At 47.3% G+C, this 22,466-nt stretch overlaps 2 protein-coding genes across 6 annotated transcripts; one reads left to right on the forward strand and one right to left on the reverse strand.

Moving 5' to 3' along the window:
• Positions 1 to 96: 96 nt before the first annotated feature.
• Positions 97 to 3,571, reverse strand: ANAPC13 (anaphase promoting complex subunit 13). The gene is made up of 2 exons (XM_010716557.3): positions 3,337 to 3,571; positions 97 to 336 (listed from the first exon to the last, which is right to left on the reverse strand). Exons 1-2 carry the CDS (start codon positions 3,433 to 3,435, stop codon positions 211 to 213), a joined length of 225 nt encoding a protein of 74 aa, XP_010714859.1. The 5' UTR covers positions 3,436 to 3,571; the 3' UTR covers positions 97 to 210.
• A 2-nt stretch (positions 3,572 to 3,573) lies between these two features.
• Positions 3,574 to 22,009, forward strand: CEP63 (centrosomal protein 63). 5 transcript variants are annotated; one of them, XM_085233163.1, is made up of 14 exons: positions 3,574 to 3,943; positions 5,450 to 5,630; positions 6,734 to 6,829; positions 8,966 to 9,091; positions 9,954 to 10,067; positions 12,773 to 13,009; positions 13,190 to 13,335; positions 14,041 to 14,169; positions 14,812 to 14,926; positions 16,505 to 16,702; positions 17,104 to 17,190; positions 18,034 to 18,239; positions 18,792 to 19,092; positions 21,501 to 22,009. In XM_085233163.1, exons 1-14 carry the CDS (start codon positions 3,900 to 3,902, stop codon positions 21,657 to 21,659), a joined length of 2,139 nt encoding a protein of 712 aa, XP_085089289.1. In that variant the 5' UTR covers positions 3,574 to 3,899; the 3' UTR covers positions 21,660 to 22,009. The 5 variants fall into 5 exon arrangements, with proteins under 5 accessions (XP_085089289.1, XP_085089293.1, XP_085089291.1 ...); XM_085233167.1 differs by having other exon boundaries at positions 17,104 to 17,169; XM_085233165.1 differs by having other exon boundaries at positions 5,453 to 5,630.
• The last annotated feature ends 457 nt before the right edge of the window (positions 22,010 to 22,466 follow it).

Here is a 22,466-nt window from a genome sequence, read left to right on the forward strand (position 1 = left end):
TATCTGGGTTTTGTATAGCAAACTCTAACAGAAAACACAGTTCTACTTCTTGGGACACAAACCTCCCATCTCAAGTTTTGAAATGCAAGAACTCCAGACAGTGAAAAGTACATTTTTATCACGTGTAGAAAACATTTAAGAACAGAATTGGCACCAACTAAAGAATAAGTTAACAGAAGATATAATTATACATGAAGTCCCCTGGATTCATTAGTTTCCCGTGGGAGGGACGTTTTCATGGAGATACTGCAGAGACAAATCTGTCCACTTCATTTCTTGCTCTTTCACAGACTCCGTTGTACCTCCATTGTCTTGCTCTGGTTCAGGGAGCTCATTCTGAGAACAACAAAAAAAGGTACAATGCATTCTGTGCATAACACGCTTCCTAAAAGGAGCAGGTGATGAAGACTTCATATGAATAAATACAAAAATCCACAAATGAGACCAGAGGGGGCATCTGAACAATACATATCATACATACTGATTCAGTTAAAATATTACTAAGCCCGGTGAGGAACAATGTTCTTTTCATATGATTATGATGCTTCATCTGAAAGGTAAATTGGCTTTCCAGGGCCCTGGGGCCTTGCTATGTACTCAGACTACACACGCAGTGAAGGAGAATATATAGAAAATGCAAAATAAGTAAATAATAGCATGGTGCAATTATTCCACTGCTTGTTTGGATTGTGTTTCTTTGTCGCTGCCCTGAATACAGATATTGCATTTACTGTAGCTGTATTGAGACAGCTGGCTTTATAACATATCACTTTCTTATGGCAAGGCGAGAAATTCTTCCTCTTCCTACATGTGGAACTCTGGTGTGGTGTGCTGTAACAACAGGAGATGTCAGAAACCCCCACCAAGTGCAACACCAGGCTGCTCAGCATGCAGGGAGGAGGAAGGAGAGTTTAAATGTGATTTCATTTTGCTCCCTTACGTTATTTGCTCCCTGTGTTGCTGTATCGGTGCAGTCACAACGTGTGCTATTCCAGAAGACACGGGGCAAGAATTCTGAGTCTGGATCTCCGGAAATCTCAGTATGAGCTACATAAAATCCCTTTAGAAAAAAGCATACAGCTTTGGGCCGCGCGAGCTGATGGAGATCTCTGCAGTGAGCACTGATCAGGACAGGCCCACACGTTACAGTCATTCTGATAGTTTCTTCACAGAGCTTCTGATCAAATCTCCTGTGAATTTGTGCTGGCTTTTCCATATGATCAGAGCCAGTCCCATCCTCAGGGATCTACATCTAGTTGTGGATACAACTACACCTTTATTTTTATTGTCAATTGATGAGGCTTCCTGCTTTGAGGCTGCCATAATGTTTCTCAACTCAGACACAGGGTGATGGCAATATCAGCAAAGAAATGGTTTGTGAAACGTAGCCTGCCTCAAAAACACATTATCCTAAGCAAAGGAGGGGTTGGGTACTCCTATCTGAGAACTACAGTTCTGCAAAACCTTTCCCTCTTGACAGGAATTGCTGTATATTATCGATTTTGGAGGAGAATAGCTGCTCCTCACCTCCCCTGCTGAGAAGGTCCCAAGCTGCACTTCTTCCAGGAGTGATGACACACTGTGATGTAAGGACTAAAGCCCAAGTGATGTCACTGGCAATTTGGAAATGTCTCTTTGCTGGCAGAAACCATCAGCTTATCAGATGCCATGATTCTGGCATGACTACTTTGTTGGTGCTAGCCAACTTACACCTGTGCTAACAGAGAAGGGGAGGATCCTCACATACATCTCTATCCACGGAGTGCTCCCAAATGGCTGAGGTGGGGCCTAGCAGTGGTAACAGCTGTGCAACGGTAGGATGGTTTGGTTGTGGTTGGAATTGATGATCTCTAAGGTCTTTTCCAAGCTGAGAAATTCAATGATTCTATGGCTGCCATGTCTCCTCATGGCTAAGGGTTCACAGGCAGGGAATCCTACATGCAGAGAGCAGCGTGTTTACTACTGTCCTTGAAGGCGCAACTGCAAAGATGCATTTGGAAAACTGATTAGGAAGACAAATATGCCAACTATATCCCGGGCTGCATTAAAAAGGGGTGGCCAGCAGGGAGAGGGAGGTGTTTGTCCCCCTCTGCTCAGCTCTTGTGAGGCCCATCTGCAGTGCTGCGTCCAGGCCTGGGGCCCACAGCACAGGAATCACAGAATGGCCAGGGCTGGAAGGGACCTCAAGGATCATGAATCTCCAACCCCCCTGCCACACGCAAGGCCACCAACCTCCCCATTTAATTACCAGACCAGGCTGCCCAGGGCCCCATCCAACCTGGCCTTGAACACCTCCAGGGATGGACAAGTGTCCACAGCCTCTCTGGGCAGCTGTTCCAGCACCTCACCACTCTCCCTGTAAAGAACTTTGCCCTAATATCCAGCCTAAATCTTCCCTCCCTCAACTTAAAACCATTTCCCCTTGTCCTGCTGTTACCTACTCTTTCAAAGAATTGATTCCCCTGTTGTTTGTAGGCTCCCTTTAGGTACTGAAGGGCTGCAATGAGGTCACCCCGCAGCCTTCTCTTCTCCAGGCAGAACAAGCCCAGCTCCCTCAGCCTGTCTTCACAGGGGAGGTGCTGCAGTCCTCTGATCATCTTTGTGGCTCTCCTCTGGATCCTCTCCAACAGCTCCCTGTCTTTCTTGTACTGTGGGCTCCATTATGGACACAGTACTGCAGATGGGACCTCACAAGAGCAGAGGGGGACAATCACCTCCCTGTCCCTGCTGGCCAGCCCTCTTCTGATGGAGCCCAGGATCCCATTTGCTTTCCAAGCTGCAAGAGCACACTGCTGGCTCAGGAAGGACGTGGAGCTCTTGGAGCGGGTGCAGAGGAGGGCACTGAGATGATCAGAGGGCTGGAGCTCCTCTCCTGTGAGGAAAGGCTGAGGGAACTGGGCTTGTTTAGCTTGGAGAAGAGAAGGCTGCGAGGAGACCTCATTGTGGCTTTCCAGTGCTTGAAGGGAGCGTATGAACAGGAGGGGGAACGGCTGTTTGTGAGGGTGGATGGTGATAGAACAAGGGGGAATGGTGTTAAACTGAGACAGGTAGGTTTAGGTTGGATATGAGGAGAAAGTTTTTCACCCAGAGGCCCTGGAACAGGTTGCCCAAGGAGGCTGTGGATGCCCCATCCCTGCAGGCATTCAAGGCCAGGCTGGATGTGGCTCTGGGCAGCCTGGGCTGCTGGTTGGTGACCTGCACACAGTAGGGGGTTGGAACTGGATGAGCACTGTGGTCCTTTTCAACCCAGCCCATTCTGTGATTCTATGACCCCAGCAGCTTTGGGACAGCCCAGCCGTGTACGTGCTGGGAGGACTCGTACCGCCATGCACCTACCAGCGGGATGGCCACGTCCTCGTACGGCAGTTTGTCCTCCCGCCACGCGTCATCGATCAGGTCCAGGATACGGCCGTCCCTCTGCACCTCGCTGTCCATCCTCTCCCTCCGGGGCAGCTCCGTACCCCCCCAACCCCCCGGCCCGCGGGGACGCGCGTCGCTTCGGGCGGCCCAACGCTCTCGGAGCGGCCGGCAGCGCTCCGCCCCATCCCGCCGCGGTGTTCCGGCGCCAGCCGCCACCGTCATCATCGGCCGCCGCCGCGCCCTCCCCGCCCTGGCCGGCAGCTCTCTGCTGGCGGGCGCTGTGTGCCCGGTGTGCCCGGTGTGCTCGGTGCCCCCGGTGCCCCCGGTGCCCCCGGCGCCCCTGGCGCGGTCCGCCCGCTGCGCAGAGCCTTCTTGTTCTGTAGCAACCAAGCATTTGTCTGCCCCTTCACTTCGTGCCTCTGCCCGCTTCTCGTGGCGTTGTGTATTTTCCCCACCTTTCCCCTCCCGCTGCCCGTGGATGCGGTAGTGACCGCTGCTTTGCGTGCTTTTCCCGCTGCTGGACCCACAGGCGCCGGGTGATGGAGGCTCTGCTGGCGGGAATGCAGAGGAATGGCCAGGGGAGGTATGTATGCACGAGTGCGTGCCATCCTTTACAACGCTTTCCCTGTAGGGCTTCCCTCTTACGCTCTACCTGAGCCACCCTTCTGCCAAGCTTCCGTGGAGTCAGTGAGGCCCTTGGTGTTTATCTGGTACCTCCTGCAGGCAGACGGATGCGGCAGGCTGTGGCCACAGCAACGTGGCTGCTTCAGCGCTTTGCGGCGATCCCTCACTGCCTTGCAGTCTGTAGTGTTAGCATCTCTGTGTTTCGCCCCTCTGAAAACATTACCCGTTTATTTTCCCCCTCTTGCCTTGTAGCATCAGGAATGACCTGAAGTAGAAGTGTGAATAAATACTATTCTTAAGAGCCCAGTGAGGTTAGTGAGACATATGTTTGTATTGAGAGCACCTGGTTGCTTCCAGCTTGTGCTGGAGCTGCAGACACCCATTCGTCCCCGAGGAACACTTAGGTGAAGGCCTCTGGACTTGGAGATCCCAGAGAGACGCTGCAGTGCCAGTAATGAAATAACAATGCTTTATTTATACACAAAACCAAAGACACTGACACCGTTTTCATCGTTATCTTTGAGAACGTGACTCAGTGCTGTATCTTCTACAGCTAACTGGCTGCATAAATGCAGTCTAGACATAGCTGTGTATCAGCAGATGCTGAGAAGGAAATGTTCTTGCTGTGCATAATAGCTGCTAATTTTTGGTTAACTCGCAGGCCAGGGTGAACTTCCAATTTAACTGATTTTGGCTGCTGTAAGAGCTACTTCTTTCCCTATAGAAAAGCTGTCAGCTTGTGAAGTCTGCGTATGCTCTGGGGGAGCAGAGAAATTTCAATCCCTTAACCTATTGATTTCCATTCCTTTCCAGAGCCTTCCATTTGACAGTCAAATTAAAGGGGTGAAGATCATCATGGAGTTCACAGCCCTCCAGGGCTGTATCTTGCAAGCCTTAATATTGTCCCTAGCTTAGCACTTGCGAAGTTTTACAGGAGTTGGTTGAATTGGCTTCAATAATTACTGCACCAAATTAGAAGCTGCAGCATCGCCAGGGAGCGTGCTCTCCCCAATGGATCGAGGATGTTTTATTCTTCATTATCATGTTGTCATCCAACCCCCTCCACTTAGGGGTTTGTCTGCATCTGTGATACACTTTTGTTTTCGGGAGCTGGGAGGTTTCTCTGATGACTGAAAGTGGGTATAAAATGCCCGTGCCTGGAGAGCAATTAGGGGAAATGCAGAATATGGGCAGAACGTGTTGTGGTTTACTTAGGTAATGCGTAGCAGCAGGACCAAGGAACCAGTGGTCATGGGGGCTTGCTGTGACATTAGAAGACAAAATACACTACGTGTAAAAGCGTGGGGGCCATTTGTTCTGACTGGGGTTTCCAAAGCACGCCCTGTTGGTCATTGCCAAGCTTAGGTCTCTGCCCGGTGATGTTGCACACCAATCACTGGCGTCACTGGTGTGGGGATGGAACCTCTGTGCTCCTCTTTGTCACCTGAAGCTCGCTCCCTTCCAGCAGTGGGTTCCTGACATCCTGTGAAGCTGAGCTGCAGGAGCTGATGAAGCAGATTGACATCATGGTGGCTCACAAAAAGGCGGAATGGGAGGGACAGACCCAGGCGCTGGAAGCTTGCTTGGGTGTTCGAGAGCAGGAACTTTCCTCTGCCAGGGCTGCGCTGGAGGAAAAGCATAAAGAGGTACATAAAGGCTGAACGTGAACTTCAGAGTTTGCTGAATTTTTCATCAGTTTTGAGTTAGGTTTTTTTTGCTGTTTCATAGAATCATAGCATTATAGAATGGCCTGGGTTGAAAAGGAGCACAATGCTCATCTCGTTCCAACCCCCTGCTATCTGCAGGTCACCAACCAGCAGCCCAGGCTGCCCAGAGCCACATCCAGCCTGGCCTTGAATGCCTGCAGGGATGGGGCATCCACAGCCTCCTTGGGCAACCTGTTCCAGTGCCTCACCCCCTGTGTAAAACATGTCCTCCTCTTTGTGTTTGCTTAAATGTCAAGCCAAAGTGAAGAGTTAAGATCAGCAAAGAGCTGTGCTAAGTAAGGCAAGAGCCTCCTGTGGTATGTTTTACCACCAGAAGTGAGCACTGATTTCAAAATTGTGCATTATGCCTAAAAACACTGCTGCAATATTCTGATACTCTTGGTTTATTCATATGAATTTTCACTAATGATTTCTTCTAATTTTACTGTGCTGCCTGTTTATCGGCTCACTGTGTTCTGGACCTGCAGTTAGAAAGCTGACTGCTCTGGGTCGTGGATGGGAAAAGGGAAAAGGGTCAGGGGAAAAAAGAAGGGGAATGAGAGGATTTGGATCAAGAGAAGGGAAGTCTTTCCCAAGAGTTTCAAAGCACTGTTTCTTTCTTTGCCCATGCGTTATTTGGAATCTTTGCTTCATCTAACTGTGGTAAGAGAATGACATGGCCATCTCTTCTCCTGGTAGGTAGTTTGAAATCGTAATGGATGTTTATAATAAATACTTTGGTGAAAATGACAAAGAAAAGCAACCTTTTGGCGCGAGGCAAAAGTGTCAGCTTCATCTCAACAAGTGGAAGGCAGGCACTGGTTGAAAACACAAGGCCAGAACTGAGGCAGTTCTCATCCCTGCCAACCAGAGATGTGGACATAAGCTTAATTTGTTTCAAAAGGACTGACCCCAGCTTGGGAAACTGGGATCTCTTAACATTCATTTACCACTTCCACTACTGTGTATACTTATGAAATGAAGACTAATCCCTCTATTTACTGACAGTGAAATCTGTCTGTGTTCTATTCATCTTGGTTCAGGTTGGCAAGTTACGGCAGCAGCTGGAAGACATGGAAACAGCCAAACAGGACTTGGTTAGGGAATACGAGCAGCAGCTGAAGAAGTTTCAAGAGGAGGTAAGTTTCAAAAAGAGAAGGTTGGTTTTTAGTTCCCAGTTGATATGTGATGAGGTAAGTGAAATGCTTGGCATCGTTGTCGTGCTTAAGTGTCATGGTTTTAAAGCTTCCCATTCTTTTGGTGTTTGTGTTCTTACGGAAGAGAGCACTGAGCACAAAGTGATGTTTCTGTGCTCTGCTAGCCCTATTTTTGGCACGCTGGGGGAACGTGGTGACGAAGTAATCTGCAGGAATAAGAATATGTTCTAAGTTGCAATTTTCATACGTTAGACATCTGCAGAGGTTTAGTGCAAAAAACTTCCTCTATTTGCCAATCGTAGTCACCACTGTGCTTATATGGAAGTTGCTATGGGTACAGGCAGCAGCAGTTTGCTCCTTCAGCACTTCCTTAAATTAAAATGGGTGGTGGTGGAACCGGCCTTGATTCTATGGAGAAACTGAGATCAGATCGGAATGCAGCCTCATCATCATTTTGCTTCCACTGAGTCTGATTTTACTTGAAGGGGCCTCTGTTCTCTCAGAGCATATCATTCCTAACGTGCTTAAAAAACAAAACAACCTAAGAATGCTCGGAGAATAATTTGAAAAAAGTGATTTCAGAGCTTCCATCTCAACAAGCTCAGTTCATCTCAAGGTGGTACATGCAGTGTCCTGCAGGTGGAACAGCAGCATTCCGTGGTGGTGCCTTCGCTCTGCCTGTCTCCACTTGTCAGAAGCAGTGAGTTAAGAGGCATGAGCAGCCAGCAGAACACTGACCTTTTCTCCCTGGAGAGTTCAGCTTGGTTCATGCTCACTGTAAGCCGTAACTTAAATTAATTTGGTAGCCTCAGCTTTGGTGACAGAAGGCATCTGTCCTCATTTACAACACCTTACTGCTCAGAGTGATTAACAGGAGATGTTCCCACTGAAATAGTGGATAGACTGCAGAGCAAGGCTAAGGTGCTTTGGCCAGATCAGCCTAAATTGCAATGGCCAGAATTTAGTGTGCATTTTGTGGTTAAAATTGCTGTGCACTTGGGTTTTACCCATGAAGTATTCATGTAGCTGGCATTAAGCTGCAATATTCCTTAGTCTGTTGTTAGTACTATTTGGGGAAATTATTTCTATCTCAGTTTACCACCATTACCAGTAAAATTACAGGTGCAGTGTCCACCTCTCTGAGATTGCTGAAAGAATAAACCAGTACTTGCAATCTCCTGACTCATTTGGCAAAACGCGTTCTGTCCATTCCCAATGAATGTGCTTAAGCACCTTGCTGACTCAGGACCCTGGAGAACCTTTCCTGACCACTGTGTGGTCATGAGGTCTTGATTGAGATGTAAGTTCTCCATCGGTTCCCAAATTGGGGATGATGTCTTCTGAGGTTCCTAGTGACCATTTGGAAACTTAACTTGTTTAAATAGTTGAGTTGGGGAGCTCGTCAGATGGAGAAATATGTGGAAGTTGCAAGCGATGGTTTGCACAGAGGGTCATTTAAATGTTGGTAGTTTTTTCCTCATTTTTGCTTCTGGTAAGAGTTTAGCATCCTAGCAGTAGGCGTAGGAGTGTTATTTTCTGTTGGCATTTCCCAGTTATTGTGAAATACGTCGCGTATCTAAGGAGAGGATGACAGATGAAGTAGTGTTCATATTATGTATAATGACAATTCTCAAATCTTCCTTCTCCTGCCGAGTGGGAGAGTTCCAGTTCTCACCCGAGCTTCTCTTTAACCTCAGATAATGTAGAACTGCCCCTGTGTTTGGCACCAGGAGATGGACCTCAGGTTCTGCTGCTGCTACAGAGTCTTGGAGCCACCTGTAGAGAGAGAAGTTGCCACGTTAACAGCTACATATAGACCTCCACCTTATCAATATTTCAGTCATGCTCTCATTGTGATAAGACAGAGGTCTAATTGGAGCTGCTGATGTCATGACTTAAGCATGGCATCCTGCTCCTCTTATACAACTCAGCGTATTTTGTGATCCTATCAGTATAATAGGCTCATTATACAAATAGAAATCTTCATTTGCAAGCTGTGTGGCCTTGATTGGGGGAATTGTTTGCGTGAAGCTATTTTGTTTGCCTTCCTTCAGTGTGCTGTTTAATTGCTGCCCGCTGGCCTTGAACAAAGTTGCCCTTTTCACTGAATTCTTGCAGTTGGCTAGGCTGAGGAGAAGCTATGAGAAGCTGCAGAAGAAACAGCTGAGAGATGCTAGAGAAGAGGCCAGCAAGAGGCAAGGGGACGACCAGTTTGAAATGAGCCGACTGAGCAGGAAGCTGGAGGTAGGCGATGGGGAAGCAGCTGCTAATTGGTTCATATGTATGAACTGACTTTTGGGCTTCACTGGTGACTCTATTCAGACAACTAGGAAGTGCACTGTGAATCCTGGTTCAGAGGTACTCTTCATCTACTCTCTTGGTGAAGCTCTTCTCAATTGCTTGTGTAATAAAGATTGTTTCCTGCACTGGGGCCTCTAAGTACACAGGGTAAACTATTTTGCAGTTCTTATTCTTCAGTTGAATAAGAGGAAGAAAGTGCTGGAAGAGCAATTAATTGTGTGAGTGGAATTCCTGTGTGGTGAGGTTGTCACCTCACTTATTGGAGGGAGGAGGAGTTAAAAATGAAACTTCTCAGCCATGTCGTGTCCTTTAATCTCCCTGCTGTGGTGGGCTTCACCACGCTCCGTTTTTCTCCCATGTACCTCTAGACAAGGCTAACAGAGGCATGGGTAAGATGTAGCATCCAATTGCTGGAGCTGAGGATAGCATTAGAGCTCTGCAGTTAGTGGTTGCCAATGATTCCAGTGATGTTTTTCAAGCTGAAGTCAGTCTGTGTTGCTAAACCTCTGACAGCAAATCCAAGTGACGAGCTGTGAGCCTTTTAGCACTTAACGTTTGTAAACAGCCATAATTGACGCTGATATTTTAAGTTGGGAGGGAGGGAAACACAGCGAGCACAGTGTGAGAGGGGTTTTGTGCTGCTGAGATGGTGCATCAGATGGCTGGTTAATGGTTCCCCTGCTGCGAGGGAAGGTGTGTGAGGATGTGGAAGGGAAGGAGAGCAGACATGGCTACGAGCTGGGAGGGGGCAATCTTGTCAGCTGTGTGGATGTGCTGCTCTGAGCCATCCCTGCTGTCCTTGCAGGAGTTCCGTCAAAAATCACTAGACTGGGAGAAGCAGCGTTTGCTCTACCAGCAGCAGGTGGCATCACTGGAAGCACAGAGGAAGGCTTTGGCTGAGCAGTCTGAGCTCATTCAGGTACTGTTAATATGTGCTGAAAGTTTCTGTTCTGTTTGTGCAGCAGGTGGGAGGGCAGGGAGGGGGGAAGAGACTAATGAAATCTCTCAGGCTTGAATCCAGTTTAGGTTGCCATTGAAATGACTTTTAATGTCCCAATGGAATAAGCTTTACGTGTCTAAGTGCTGTGTGGAAAAAAGATCTGGAGTCTGTCAACAGAAGTTAGGTAAACCTCTTGCTGCTCTCACTCCCCCACTCCAATTAGCAGAGAAGACCGTAGGATGGAGCTTTCCCTGAGAGCCAGAGACCACAGCATACGATGTTTGAAAGCAGCTGCTCCATCAGGTTGTTTAGTTTGAAGCTGTTTACCTGCCAGTAGCTAAAAATGTACCTTCTGTGTCCAGCTCAGAGCATGGGGTTGAAAAACAGCCTTCCCCAATGGCGGATACTTCCACAAAATGCAGAATTAACAGCATTTTTCGGACCTGTTCCTTTCCTTTCTTTTTCATCTCCTAGAGACAAGGAGCAGTGGGGCTGCTGTCCATGAAAAGCTGGTCATTGGGTGAGTTAGTGGTGCTGCAGCAGAGCCAGGTGAACTGACTGGGAGCACAGCTGTGCCATCACACTGCCACAATCACAGCAGGCACTGATAACCTCTTGCTGGGGGCTTCACACTTAATGGACTCCTGAGCTGCTCTTGAGTGGGAGCTCCTGCGAGGAGGACGTGTGTGATGGCAGAGCTGAAGCTGGGCTCTGACAGGGGCTTTGTGAGAGGCTGACACCAGCAGATCTACGATGCAGAGAGAGTCGCTGAGCAGAAGGTCTTGCTGCTCTGCTGTCTTTGTGTCGTTGATAGCTCAATTGTCTGAGAACAGATGTGTCCTTGGAGCACGGGCTGCTATCGTGGAGCATAGAGGAACTGAGCGTTTAGCAGAAGAGCAGAAATTTGCGGTGGTTTTTCCTTAGCAGTGTAGGTGAGTTAGGTGCATGGTTCCTGTGAGCAGACTGCCTGAGCCCTCCATTTCTTTGAAAATCCCAGTGTGTTAATAGTCCATTCTTCTCTGGGATGTTTCAGTGCATTTTGTATGCCTGGCTGCTTTCTGGCATGAGGTCAAGCTGAGATCTGTGACCACGGAGCAGTTCCCATCTTTCAGCTGGCTTTCCTCACACCTGTCGTTGCAGCCTATGGCAGTGGCATGCAGGGCTGAGCACCTCCATGCAATACACACAGCCCTCCAAGATTTCTGTGCTGTCCTGTGCCTGGAAAGGAGGATTTGCTGAAGTGTCTCCTTAATGCAGAAATAAATGCTCAGGTCGTGTGCCACGGCGTCTCGTTGGGCTGTGTGCTGAACTTTTGCCCCTTCTTGATTACGTTTTCTGTCATGACTATTCAAATAATGAAAAGGCTGTAATCCAAATTATACCACAGCCTTCTAAAGGCAGTGCTCCTGCAGTCGGCTCAGCTGTGAGGCATTGTGTGTCAGACAAGGGACGATTCTGAAGCCGGCAGGAATCGCTGCTCTTAGATATGGGGAGGAAAGGACCGCTCCAATATTTTGTTTCAGCCTTTAGAAATTATAAGGTACTGTACAAAAAGGGAATAGGTAAAGGGAATAATTCTTAGAAGCTTACATGAGAGCTGGCTTATTACATTTCCCCAGTCAGCTATGTGGAAAGAAATGCCTTGAAATAAAGCATTGTGCTTGTAAATAATACTGCATGCATTGTTTGCTAGTCAGGCATTCCTTATAACTGTGATTTTTTTTTTTTTTTTTGGTCTGCCATTAAAACAATGGAACATTCAAAGTGAGCCTTGGAGCAAGCTGTCAGAAGGACGTATTTTATTGCATAAAGCAAAGCAGAATTAGTGGTTGCACCCAGTTCAGGGTTTCATCTGCTTGGTGGGGCTTTTTTCCTCCCAGTTCCTGCACCAGGAACTGCTTTCTGACCTGGTATGGAAGTAGTGACTGGGTCACCTTGTGCCTGGTCTCTGGGGAGACCTCATTGTGGCCTTCCAATACTTGAAGAGAATGTATAAACAAGAGAGGGAACGGCTGTTTGTGAGGGTGGATGGTGATAGGACAAGGGGGAATGGTGTTAAACTGAGACAGGGGAGGTTTAGGTTGGATATGAGGAGGAATTTTTTCAGCCAGAGGGTGGTGAGGCACTGGAACAGGTTGCCCAAGGAGGCTGTGGATGCCCCATCCCTGCAGGCGTTCAAGGCCAGGCTGGATGTGGCTCTGGGCAGCCTGGGCTGCTGGTTGGTGACCTGCACACAGCAGGGGGTTGGAACTGGATGAGCATTGTGGTCCTTTTCAACCCAGGCCATTCTGTGATATTTGCAAACCTTCTGTGCTGTACAGCCTTAGGTTAATGGGCAGAAAATGCCAGGCAGTTTGTCCTTAGCTCATGGATGGAAAGCTTGAGTGATTTGTGATCCTCTTTTCAGAGACCCTCTTTGAACCCCTTTTGGAATCAGAGGGGCCCCTCAGGTTTTTTGTTCTGTCTACCTTCAGAAGCTTTCCCTGCCTTGTAGCCCTGGAGCTCTTTGGAGCACTGCTTCCCTAATTCCCTGGAGGGCAGACAGTCAGGCTTCCTGTGAAAGTGTGACTCGTTGCTCCAAGAAACAGACAGCATTTCTGAACAGAGGTTTGATGTGCTGTAATATCTATAATTTTGCTTTAATACCGTTGTACAAATATGAAATGCAAACCACTTGCTGTTAGCAGAGTCAGCTTGCCAGTCGGAAGCAGATTCTGGAGTCGATGGAGCTGGCGAGCCGATCAGAAATCCAGCACTTAACCAGCAAGCTGGAGAGAGCCAACGATGCTATCTGTGCCAACGAGCTGGAGGTGGAGAGGCTTAACATGAGGGTGGATGATCTGACTGAAAACAATCGCGTGATTCTGGAAGACCAGCAGAGGGTTGAAGAAGAACTGAGGCAATCCAAGAAAATGCTTGAGGTCAGTGGAGGAATTGTTGGGAAGCTGAATGTAAAGCAGTGAGCCTTTGTAAAGTTCCTGATTCACCTCAAAGATGCCTTGTAGTGTTTGCAAGGGTTCCTTAGAAATCTGTTCAGCATCTCATAACAACAAATCGATCTACAACAAACCCTGCAACAGCCATTTCTTCCTCCCATGCAGGTGTTACAGGATGAAAAGATGGAGCTCAGAGCCACCTTGCAGTCTCAGGAGGATTTCATTGACAGCTCCAAGCTGCACCAGGAGCAATTGCAGAAAGAGCTGGCCAGGGTGACTGAAACTCTTCACACAAAGGAAATCCTCATCAGGTAGCATCCATGCTTTTGTTCTCGTGTCCAGATGTATATATCAGGTTCTCCCACTGAGGACAGAAGCAGCATTTTCATACAGTTGGATCTGTATTGCTTGATGCCCAGGGTAGTGCTCTGATGCTTTTCACAAGTGCTGTGCTTCCTCGCAGCATTTGGTAAATTGCATTGCTCTTGAAATCCACTGACTCTCAGTGAAGTGTGTGGAAGCAATTAGCTTTCCACCCCACGACATTGCTGGGGGCAGGATGGTGATATTGGGCATGGTTTCTGTTCTTTTGTGTGCAGGCCTTTTGTCCATTTCAACTGGGGTGCTTTCAGGATTTGACACTGAGCTCAGGAATGTCTGTGAAAGTTCTCACTGAATCAATGATGAAACATTAGGGCCTGGGTGAGGTGACCTCATAGGTGAGAAAATCACCTCGCTTTCACCTTCTGCACTGGCAGTATGCAGAGTGCAGAGAGTTCCAGTGGCTGTGTCAACAAGTGATGCTGTGTGCTCCCTAACAGCTGCATCATTGCTGGGTGGCTGCTAACGGCAGCAAAACTGTCTGCTTTAGGGAGACCAACATCAAAACACAATGCACATCATTTACGCACAGTGTTCCTGAGTGTTAGGCTTTGTGGAGTTTTCAGGTAATTCAATGGAAATTGAATCAGGCATAATGTTTTTGTATTGAGTTTAAGTTTCCTGTTTCTGCTTAGGGCCTTGGAGGAACGCTTGCAGGAGAAGCAGTTGTCTTCTCCAGGGCTGGAGCATGTACTCCTGCAGCTGGATGTTGCCCAGGAGAAGGAGCAGCAGTTGCAGGCAGAGGTGACTCACCTGGAGGACAGGTAGCAGTCTGCTCGCTTCCCCCAGCTCTGCAGTGAAACCTGGATAACAATGTAATGCCCAATGTTTTGTATTCATCAGGTTCAGCAGTCTCTCTGATTTTTTTTTTTTTTTTTTTTTTTTTGGTAGGCTTATTTAAAATATCAAAGGGTGAAAGAAATCAAATGCTATTCATTCTGGAGTTTAATAGTGAGACTGTTTTGCTAATTGGCTGGCTGCTTTTCACTGCATGCTGTGGGTGTTTTCAGGGTTTTGGCTTGCTTAGGCTTAGCACCTTCATTTGTAATAGGTTATGGATTCTTTGTCAGGCAGCTTGTAAGAACCTGATTTAAACCCGTGAAATAAGAATTAGAAGCGAGTTTTCCTCTTTGAGTTGGTGGTTTTCAGACAGATGTTTGCATGGGAAGCTGGTAATCTCATTATGACAAAGAAACATATGAGAAACCACTGTATCTATTAAATCAGCATCCCCGTCCCTATTAAAAGGATTTTGGTACACAAGCCCAAAGGGTTGCTGGGGAACGTCTGGGTTAGAGTCCAGTTTCAGTTATGACATGAGAGACTGCTTGGGAGATCAAAGTTTCTCCTGACCGTGTTCTCCTTCTTGGGGTATTCTAACCTGTAGTTTTACATTTGGCACCCAGCCTGGTGTCTTCAAATGCAAGGTGTGTACAGCTGAGCGAAGAGCTGGCTGAGAGTATCAAAGAGCTGCAGTCAATGGAAGAACACCGTACCGAGTCAAAGGCGGAGATTAAAAAGGTAATATCACTTTGTTCCTGGAGAGTGGGAAAGGCACTTGTGGAGTCAGCAGTTCCCTGTGAGCATCGTGTGCCTCAAAGAGGCTGCAGTGCTCTGTTAGCAAAGCGTGGATGGGAGCCAAGGCCAGGGGTGATGTGGAGGCAGGGATGTGGGAAGGGTAGGGAACAGATCTGGCCGAGGGGAGATGGAGAGGTTTCATATGTTTTCGTGCATGGCTGTGTGCAGCTTGCTTTGTGTAAACTGGATGCTCTCAAACTGATGCTGGAGGGGCAACTGTGCAAAGGAAGTCAGGCCCAGAATACTGAGCTTAAGCCTTCTACAGGCTCTGGACTAGAAGAGGAGCAGGGAAGAAATATGTTCTGCTGTAACACATCCCATCTTACTTGAGCTATGGCTTCAAATTATCTTCTTGTTTGTGTGAATTGAGGAGTTGGGACTTGAGCAAAACCTTGGTTTTGTGGAAGTCTTTCATCCCTTATTCTGAATGTGCAGAGGTGCAGATCCTGCCTGAGATGTGTGCTTGGCTGCGCATTGGAACATTCACCCAATTGATTAATCTTCTACAAGCTGTGAAGAGCAAAGAGATTTGTTATGGTTATTCTGTTCTATCTGCTTGGGAGGCATTGAGGTGGCATGGACACAAATCACCATGTGATATTTGCATGGATCTCTGCAGAGATCATCTGCTTCAGTTTTCTGAAATAATTGTAATTCTCAGCAAAGTCCTGGAGGTTTGGGTGCTCAGTATTTCTGGTTGGTGGTGTAGAATATTAGGGAAGAAATTACACCATATTGTCATTCTGCTACAGCACTGAATAAACATTTGGAGTTCCTACCAGAGTGGTGTATGCAATTTGGGTCTAGTATCCCAAAAGGATTTAATAAAACAAGATAAGAGATGGAAAAAGATGACCAGAAGGGTGGTGTGGTTCTTATACAGGGAGCCAAATGGAAGAGGACTTACCAAACTGGAAAAGAGATAAATGAGATTGAATGTACTAAAAATAAAGCCATGCCTATCATGTGGAACATAAATAGAGAATGATTATTCTCTCATAATACGGGGACTAGTGGTCATCAAATGGAGTTAGGAAAACAAAGAGGTGTATTTTTACCCTGTGCATAGCTAGCTTGTGGACTTTTGCCAAGGGCAGCTTTAGTTGCTACAAGCTACTATTGAATCAAAAGCATTTGGACAAATTCAAATAAGAAAGGTCAAGCCAAGGCTATTTAAAGATATCATCTCTGCCTTAGGAAGGCAGCATGGCAGACTGCTCGTTTTGTGTTATGAAAGTGTTACTGCACGTCCCCAGGGGAGGTGCTGGGCCTTTGGTTGCGGAATGGTTGGCTCAGGGGACTGTGATTTCATTGACTGGGGGGCTGCTCAGTCTTCCACAGCGTGCAGCCTTGTTTATGGTATGGAAAGGGATTGGGACGAGGTGTCTCTCAGTCAGGAAGGACGTGCACGTGCAAAGGGGTTTTTGCATAGAGCTTTTTGCTTTCCGCTGCTTGGATTTTATGTCACCGTGCCCAACGCTTTCCCTGTTTTGCTGAAACATCTTTTAAATCTTCCTCCAGCTGAAAGAGCAGCTCTCTCAGGCTGAACAAATTCACAGAGGTGAGCTGGAAGGGATGAGAAAGGAGATCTCGAGGTTGACACAGGAGTTACACCAGAGGGACATCACCATTGCCTCTGCAGGCGGCTCCACGTCAGACCTAGAGCAGCGGCTGAGGATGGAGATTGAAAGAGCAGAGAGGAAAGCAGTGGAGCACAGGGTAAAAGCAGCCAAAGGCTTGTGTGCTGTCTCCTCGAGGAATCTGTGGGCTTGTAATGCTGCCCTGCTGTGTTCATAATTCCTTTCTGTCTGCAACCTTTAAACAAAGATGTTGAGAGCCTTCTAGTGAAATCTTCTGACTGGTGGTGGATCTGTCTTGCTGCTTTTCAAACCTGTGACAGGCAGTCCGACTGAGTTCTTTGAGATTGCTCACATTAAAAAGTTCTGGATGGTGGCATCTTTGGAAGCTAAATGAATGAGCGTGCACAGTTACTTGCACAGTGTTCCCTGTGCTGGTGCAGGAATAATGGCTGAAAGCATGCTTTTTACTTGAATTGAGGGTGGGAAATGTGCACGTGATGTTCTTTTTCTGAGCTGTCGTTTGCCTCTGTGTCTCTTCAGGTGATTCTAGTTCAGCTGGAGACCTTAAAGCTGGAAAACCGTCACCTCTCGGAGATGCTGGAAAAGGTGGAGCTGGGTGTGCTGGAGGTACACATGGGGTGGGAAGGGCCTAGCACTGTGGTTCCCCAACCTGGGAGCAGTCGTTCTCTTGGCCCAGACCTCTCATTGTGCACTTTAGTGCACTTCTGTTTCGTACCCATCTACCTCAGAAATCCAATTCTGAATCTCTGGTGTCCTTCTGAGCTACAAGCTGTAACCACTCAGGTCCTTGTAATTTCTGGAATGAGAGTGTGTCCCCTCCTGCTGGGGTGCCTTTCGTTAAAGGGATAGAAGTATGGCCACAATACCCACCCGGCCTAGGAAGGAGAAGATGGGGAGCAAACTGTTCACAGTGAGAGTGGTTACTTCTCAGCAGCAGCTAAGCCAGTGGGGTATGTTTTCCCCCACATCCCTAGGAAGTACCTGGTTCAGCTTGCTGTTCTGCTGTCTGGGTTGCTGCTCAGGCTGAGGCAGTTTGTTGGGGTGTCACCTGAGTGTTCCCAGCTTAGGCTGACAGTTTCCATCACAACAAAGTGAGAGAACCCTGGAAATACAGCTGGAAGAGTACTCAAGGCCATATATCTGCCTCTGGCCTTGGATAATGAGCGAGAACTACATCTGAGTAACTCTTGGTCCATGTTTTCATGACTTTTTGAAAGCATCAGCCAGCAACGATAGAGATTTCCTTTCCCAGGCAGATGAACATATTGTCTCAGTGCAGACACAATAAGGCATTTATAATTGATTTACTCTTATGAAAGCTGTGAAAATTTTGCCAGTCAAAAATGGGATTATAGAATATGCTTTAAGGAATCACTTGCCAGACTTTGCTCTGGATTTGTCTATGGTATCTTACAAAACCTACGTTCGACATCAGCCCTTCTCTGTTAGGGAAAAGATGCCACCCTGAGAGCACTCAGCGAAGATTATGTTGCTGAATTAAACAAATTAAAATCAGAGAACCAGCAGCTGAAGAAGGATCTATCAGAGGCCAGGGAGAAACTGGAGCTCGCGACCCAGGTCTGCCAGAGTCAGCCTGAGGGCACTGCTCAGCAGTTGCAAAGCGAAGAGCCTGAGCCCAGGGATGTGCAGTACAGGTGAGTGTTGCATAACCCAAAGATGCTGTTTCCTTACCGTAAAGGAGAACAGAAGGAATGGAGGTGTGTGGGATTTTAATGATGTGCTTTATGAAGAGCATCTTCCTCCAGCACGTAGTGTATAGGGGAGAACAAAAAGGGCTGTTTTGGAATCTGCCTTTATGCTTGAAGTAGTGCAGTAGCATTTAGTCCCAGCTGATTTGCATTCTGCAAAGCCAGCTAGTATTTGACTGCCTCTGTTCTAGATAGAGAAGCAGTATGTGCTGCTTTCAGTGCAAGGATTAGGTTTGGCACAGTTGGCTGTGCTCTTCTCCTTTCTAGGATGAGTGCATATGGTAGTTTTTGGTATCTACAGTAGCAGGAGAGTGAGGGAATTCCCTGGTGACTGGATGTGCATCAGGGGGTTCTATGGAAATGAGAGAGAGCTCTGACAATCCAAACTGCCTATCAGTAAACTCTGTGTTAAATGATACTGCTGTCCAAGTCCTTGCTGAAATTCAGCTGTTAAGAGGCAAACTGTTAAACAGTTAAGTTTTCACACCTGCCTTGTAGGACAACTCAGGAATCACAGCATAAACAGGATGAACAAACGGAGAAAATACATCACAAGCCTGACAAGACTACTCAGCATCATCAGAGATGGAAGATCCAGCCTTTACCTGCTGAAATGGGAGCTGTGATACCCGAGGCTGCTGAGCTACCCACCAGCAGGAGGGTCTGCGTGGAGTCACCCACCCCTGCTCCAAGTGCCTTGCATGGAACAGATCCTTTGGTCCTTGTGCTGGATGATGGCGAAGATTTTCCAGATGGAGCATCCAAGCAGTCAAACCACGAACAAGAATCTGTACCTTTGGTAAGCGGCTGTATAGAAGCATTTTGCCATTCAACTACTGGCGATGCAACTGAGTTCTCATGGCAAAAGGAGACAGATCTGTCTGTGTGGTGTGTGGTTCTGCAAGCATATGTCAAACCTAAAACAGGGAGGGGAAAACACTGCTGGATAGGTATGACTTGGACAAGGGTAGCCATGTAATTATTGGTCAGAACTCTGTAGGGAGAGGTTTTGTTTGTTACAATTACTGAGCAAGTTCCAGAAGCTCATGATTCTCCCTGGACTAGTGCTGTACATCAGTGTGCATCCCAGCCTGCTTTGTTGCTTCAGAATTCTGCTTGAGCTTTTGGTTTGGGACCACATTACAGTAATTTTGACCCCTCTGAATGGGACTGCAATAGTCAGCACGTTGCATTTTGCACCATTTATTTTAGCTGATAAGAGAACCTGGAAGAAGTGCTTCACTGCACAAGCAGAGGTTGTGATTTTCCCAGTCAGTGATGTTTCTAATAGGAAGCAGTATTTGCACCTTCTCCATCCTCTTAATGCAGCTCAGCTTCTGAAGCATTTGCCCACCATACAGGAAACCTGGGCTCGATCACTTCTTGCCTGAGGTATTTAAGACCATATATCTGTGATTGCCAGCCTGCAGACTGACTGGAACAGAGAAGAGTTGGGGGGAGGTAGCAGTGGGACACCAGGACTGATTGTATGCTGGAATTTGTCAAAGCAGGGCTGTAGTATGGGAGGGGCTGAAGCCTGAGTACTGGTCCTTGCTCCAGATGTGTGGTCACGAGCTGTAGAGATTTCTTCCCCCCTGGTTGTGTACTGTAAGCTTTTTAATTTATGGGGAACCCAGAGTAGAGTCTGTGAGGCTCATGCATGGGTAAGAGGAGGCTTGTTGAGTCTGTAGGTCTTGTTGAGACCAAAAATAGGTCTTAATTGTTTCAAGGCTGAAATTGCTTGTGGGTATGCCCAGAAAATAAATGTTAGGAGCTGAGAGAATTGTGAATTCTGAATGGAAGCTCTTCAGATTGCAGAATAAGGATTGAAGTGCAAACAGCTCCACTTCAGACCTTGAAGAGCCCTAGGGGTTGATATTTAGTGGAAGGGAATGTGTTGCGTTTTGCTCAGTATGGTCTGAGAGGGAGAAAGAAAGTTTCTGAGGAAACACAGATGTTTCTGCTGGTGATAACTGGGACTCCCTGCTCGTGGTCAGGCACCTGTGTCTTTAAATCAGCTCCTTTAACTTCAAGAGAGGAGGCTTTGTGGGGCAGGGGAGGTTGGCTTGCTATTTGCAGCCTTTTTTCTGTTTCTCTTTGTTCCTGCTTGTTGATAGAAGGCCAGAAAACCGTGGGACTCTAGGACTGGGGAATAACCAGTTACATTGTCTTGCCGGGACACCAAGGCAAGTTTTCTGTAATGGGAAGCAGCCCCGATGCAGGAAGCTTCTCTTCAGCCCTTTACTTAAGCTTAGCTTTCAGTGTTATTTTTGTGTAAGTTCAGAACTTGTGGGTAAGTGATATGAGTAGCAGGAACAATAATTAACTGTGAAAGAAAGAATCTAGAATAGTTCATTGCTAGCTGAATGGAAGTGGAGTTTGGTGAGCTGCCATGGGAGTTTGGCTGTACTTCCCTTTGGGACTGCAGTAGAAAGTCATTAATGCAGAACAAAAGGAAGCAGAGAGACTCCTGGTGCTCGCCCAGTCTGGCAGTTCCTTCTCTTCTCGGGAACCCCTGTTGTGAGGTGATGCTGCATATGGTGATTTTTATGAAGACAAGGAGCAAAATGCAGACTTTAGTGAGTCAGAGCTGGTGCTGGCAAGGTGAGCGGGTCCTTCTGGGTTTGTAGTGCCACAGAATCACAGAACGGCCAGGGTTGGAAGGGACCTCAAGCATCATGAATCTCCAACCCCCCTGCCACAGGCAGGTCCGCTAACTTCCACATTTAATACCAGACCGGGCTGCCCAGGGCCCCATCCAACCTGGCCTTGGACACCTCCAGGGATGGACGGGGAGGGGGCAGAGAGTTTTGTGCCTTCCTCTAGAATTGTACTGTGACAGCATAAACCCTCTCGTTATCTTCAGTAGAGAGGCTGGTGACTGAAGTGAAAGTCCAGTTTCTAAAGGTAAGCAGCCAATTCCTAACAATGCTCCTGGGGTCATGGTTTCCCCCCATGAAGAGCAACAGATGGAAAGGCAGTTTCTGTTCTGCTCCAGCTCCCAGTGCTTCAGTGTGGGGAGCAACTGAGATGGAAGAGTTAGCAATGATACCAGTCTGAATCCTAAGTGATTACGCAGAAATGATGCAGCCCCTTAGAGGGGACTGTTTAGTTAGAGGGGTATTTAGTTAGGTAAGTTGCTGTTTGGCAGTGTTTCTGATTGAAAGCTGAAATAACAAAATACCCACTGTCCCTTTCTCTCATCAGTGCCCCCTGCCTACGTCTTCAGTTGGCTCAGTAGCTGCCCGATACCTGGAAGAGGAAGAACTGAGATCCCAGCACATCCTGGAATGCCTGGATGCTCACATAGAGGAACTGAAAAAAGAGAGTGAGAAGATAGTGAGACACTTTGGACACCAGGAATGACATTTCCTCAAGTGCACTCAGTTGGAGCACTGCTTTCCTTGCATGGTTTCAAACTGCAGCAGAGGGAGGTACCTGCAAAGCAATTGCTGTTGGAGCTTGAGGAGCTGAGTGAGCAGGCTGGATGCTGGAAAGAACATGTGCAGGAATGCCCTGCATCAGATCAGAAAGGAAATGTGCCCCCACCACATGTTGGTCAGCTTCCAAGGGCTAGAAGGCTGTGGGAGAGATACGTGTTTGTGCACCCACCTGCAAAGACTTCACGTTGTTTTTAAAAGCGAAGCATTTGCTAAATTTAATGTAAAGTATTTGATACATGTAAAAGCGTTGAAATAAAGCAAAGTGGAAAAACATTCCTTTTCTTCTTCCTGTGAATTTACATAGTAAAGGTTTTGGCTCATCTTGCATTCTCATTGGGAACTTTGATGAACAATTTAGACAATTTTTCCATCCTTTCCCTCTAGTCATGTTCTTCAAGAAGCAAGAAATAGAATTCCTCTTCCTCTGGGCCACCCGCATTTTCCCCAGTTATTTTTCCCTTACTGGAATTTATTATTATTTCCTGGTTCATCTTCTGCTCTTTGCTGTTTGTATAATATCTGGCTTCTTTATCTCGTGTGCTGCTTGAATTACTGCAAGATAACTGAAAAGTGAATAGCTGTATTCTGATTTTGGTTGCAGCTTCTACAAAAGAAAGAACAGTAGTTGGAAGTGACAATGAAATTGAATGGGAGAGGAGCACAGAAGTGAGTGAGATCCATCCATCCAGCAGAGGTAATTGCAGCTGCCATGGGCTGCTATCAGCCTGTT

The sequence above is a fragment of the Meleagris gallopavo genome, chromosome 11 (assembly GCF_905368555.1).
Source record: "Meleagris gallopavo chromosome 11, MGAL_WU_HG_1.1, whole genome shotgun sequence".
NCBI classification, from domain to species: Eukaryota; Metazoa; Chordata; class Aves; order Galliformes; family Phasianidae; genus Meleagris; species Meleagris gallopavo.

Coding starts and splice junctions, on each gene's coding strand:
- ANAPC13 (XM_010716557.3), bottom strand. CDS start 3,435: ATGGACAGCGAGGTGCAGAGGGACGGCCGTATCCTGGACCTGATCGAT. Junction 337..3,336: donor AGGACGTGGCCATCCCGCTG/GTAGGTGCATGG, acceptor TGTTGTTCTCAG/AATGAGCTCCCTGAACCAGA.
- CEP63 (XM_085233163.1), top strand. CDS start 3,900: ATGGAGGCTCTGCTGGCGGGAATGCAGAGGAATGGCCAGGGGAG. Junction 13,336..14,040: donor ACAAAGGAAATCCTCATCAG/GTAGCATCCATG, acceptor GTTTCTGCTTAG/GGCCTTGGAGGAACGCTTGC. Junction 14,170..14,811: donor GTGACTCACCTGGAGGACAG/GTAGCAGTCTGC, acceptor TTTGGCACCCAG/CCTGGTGTCTTCAAATGCAA.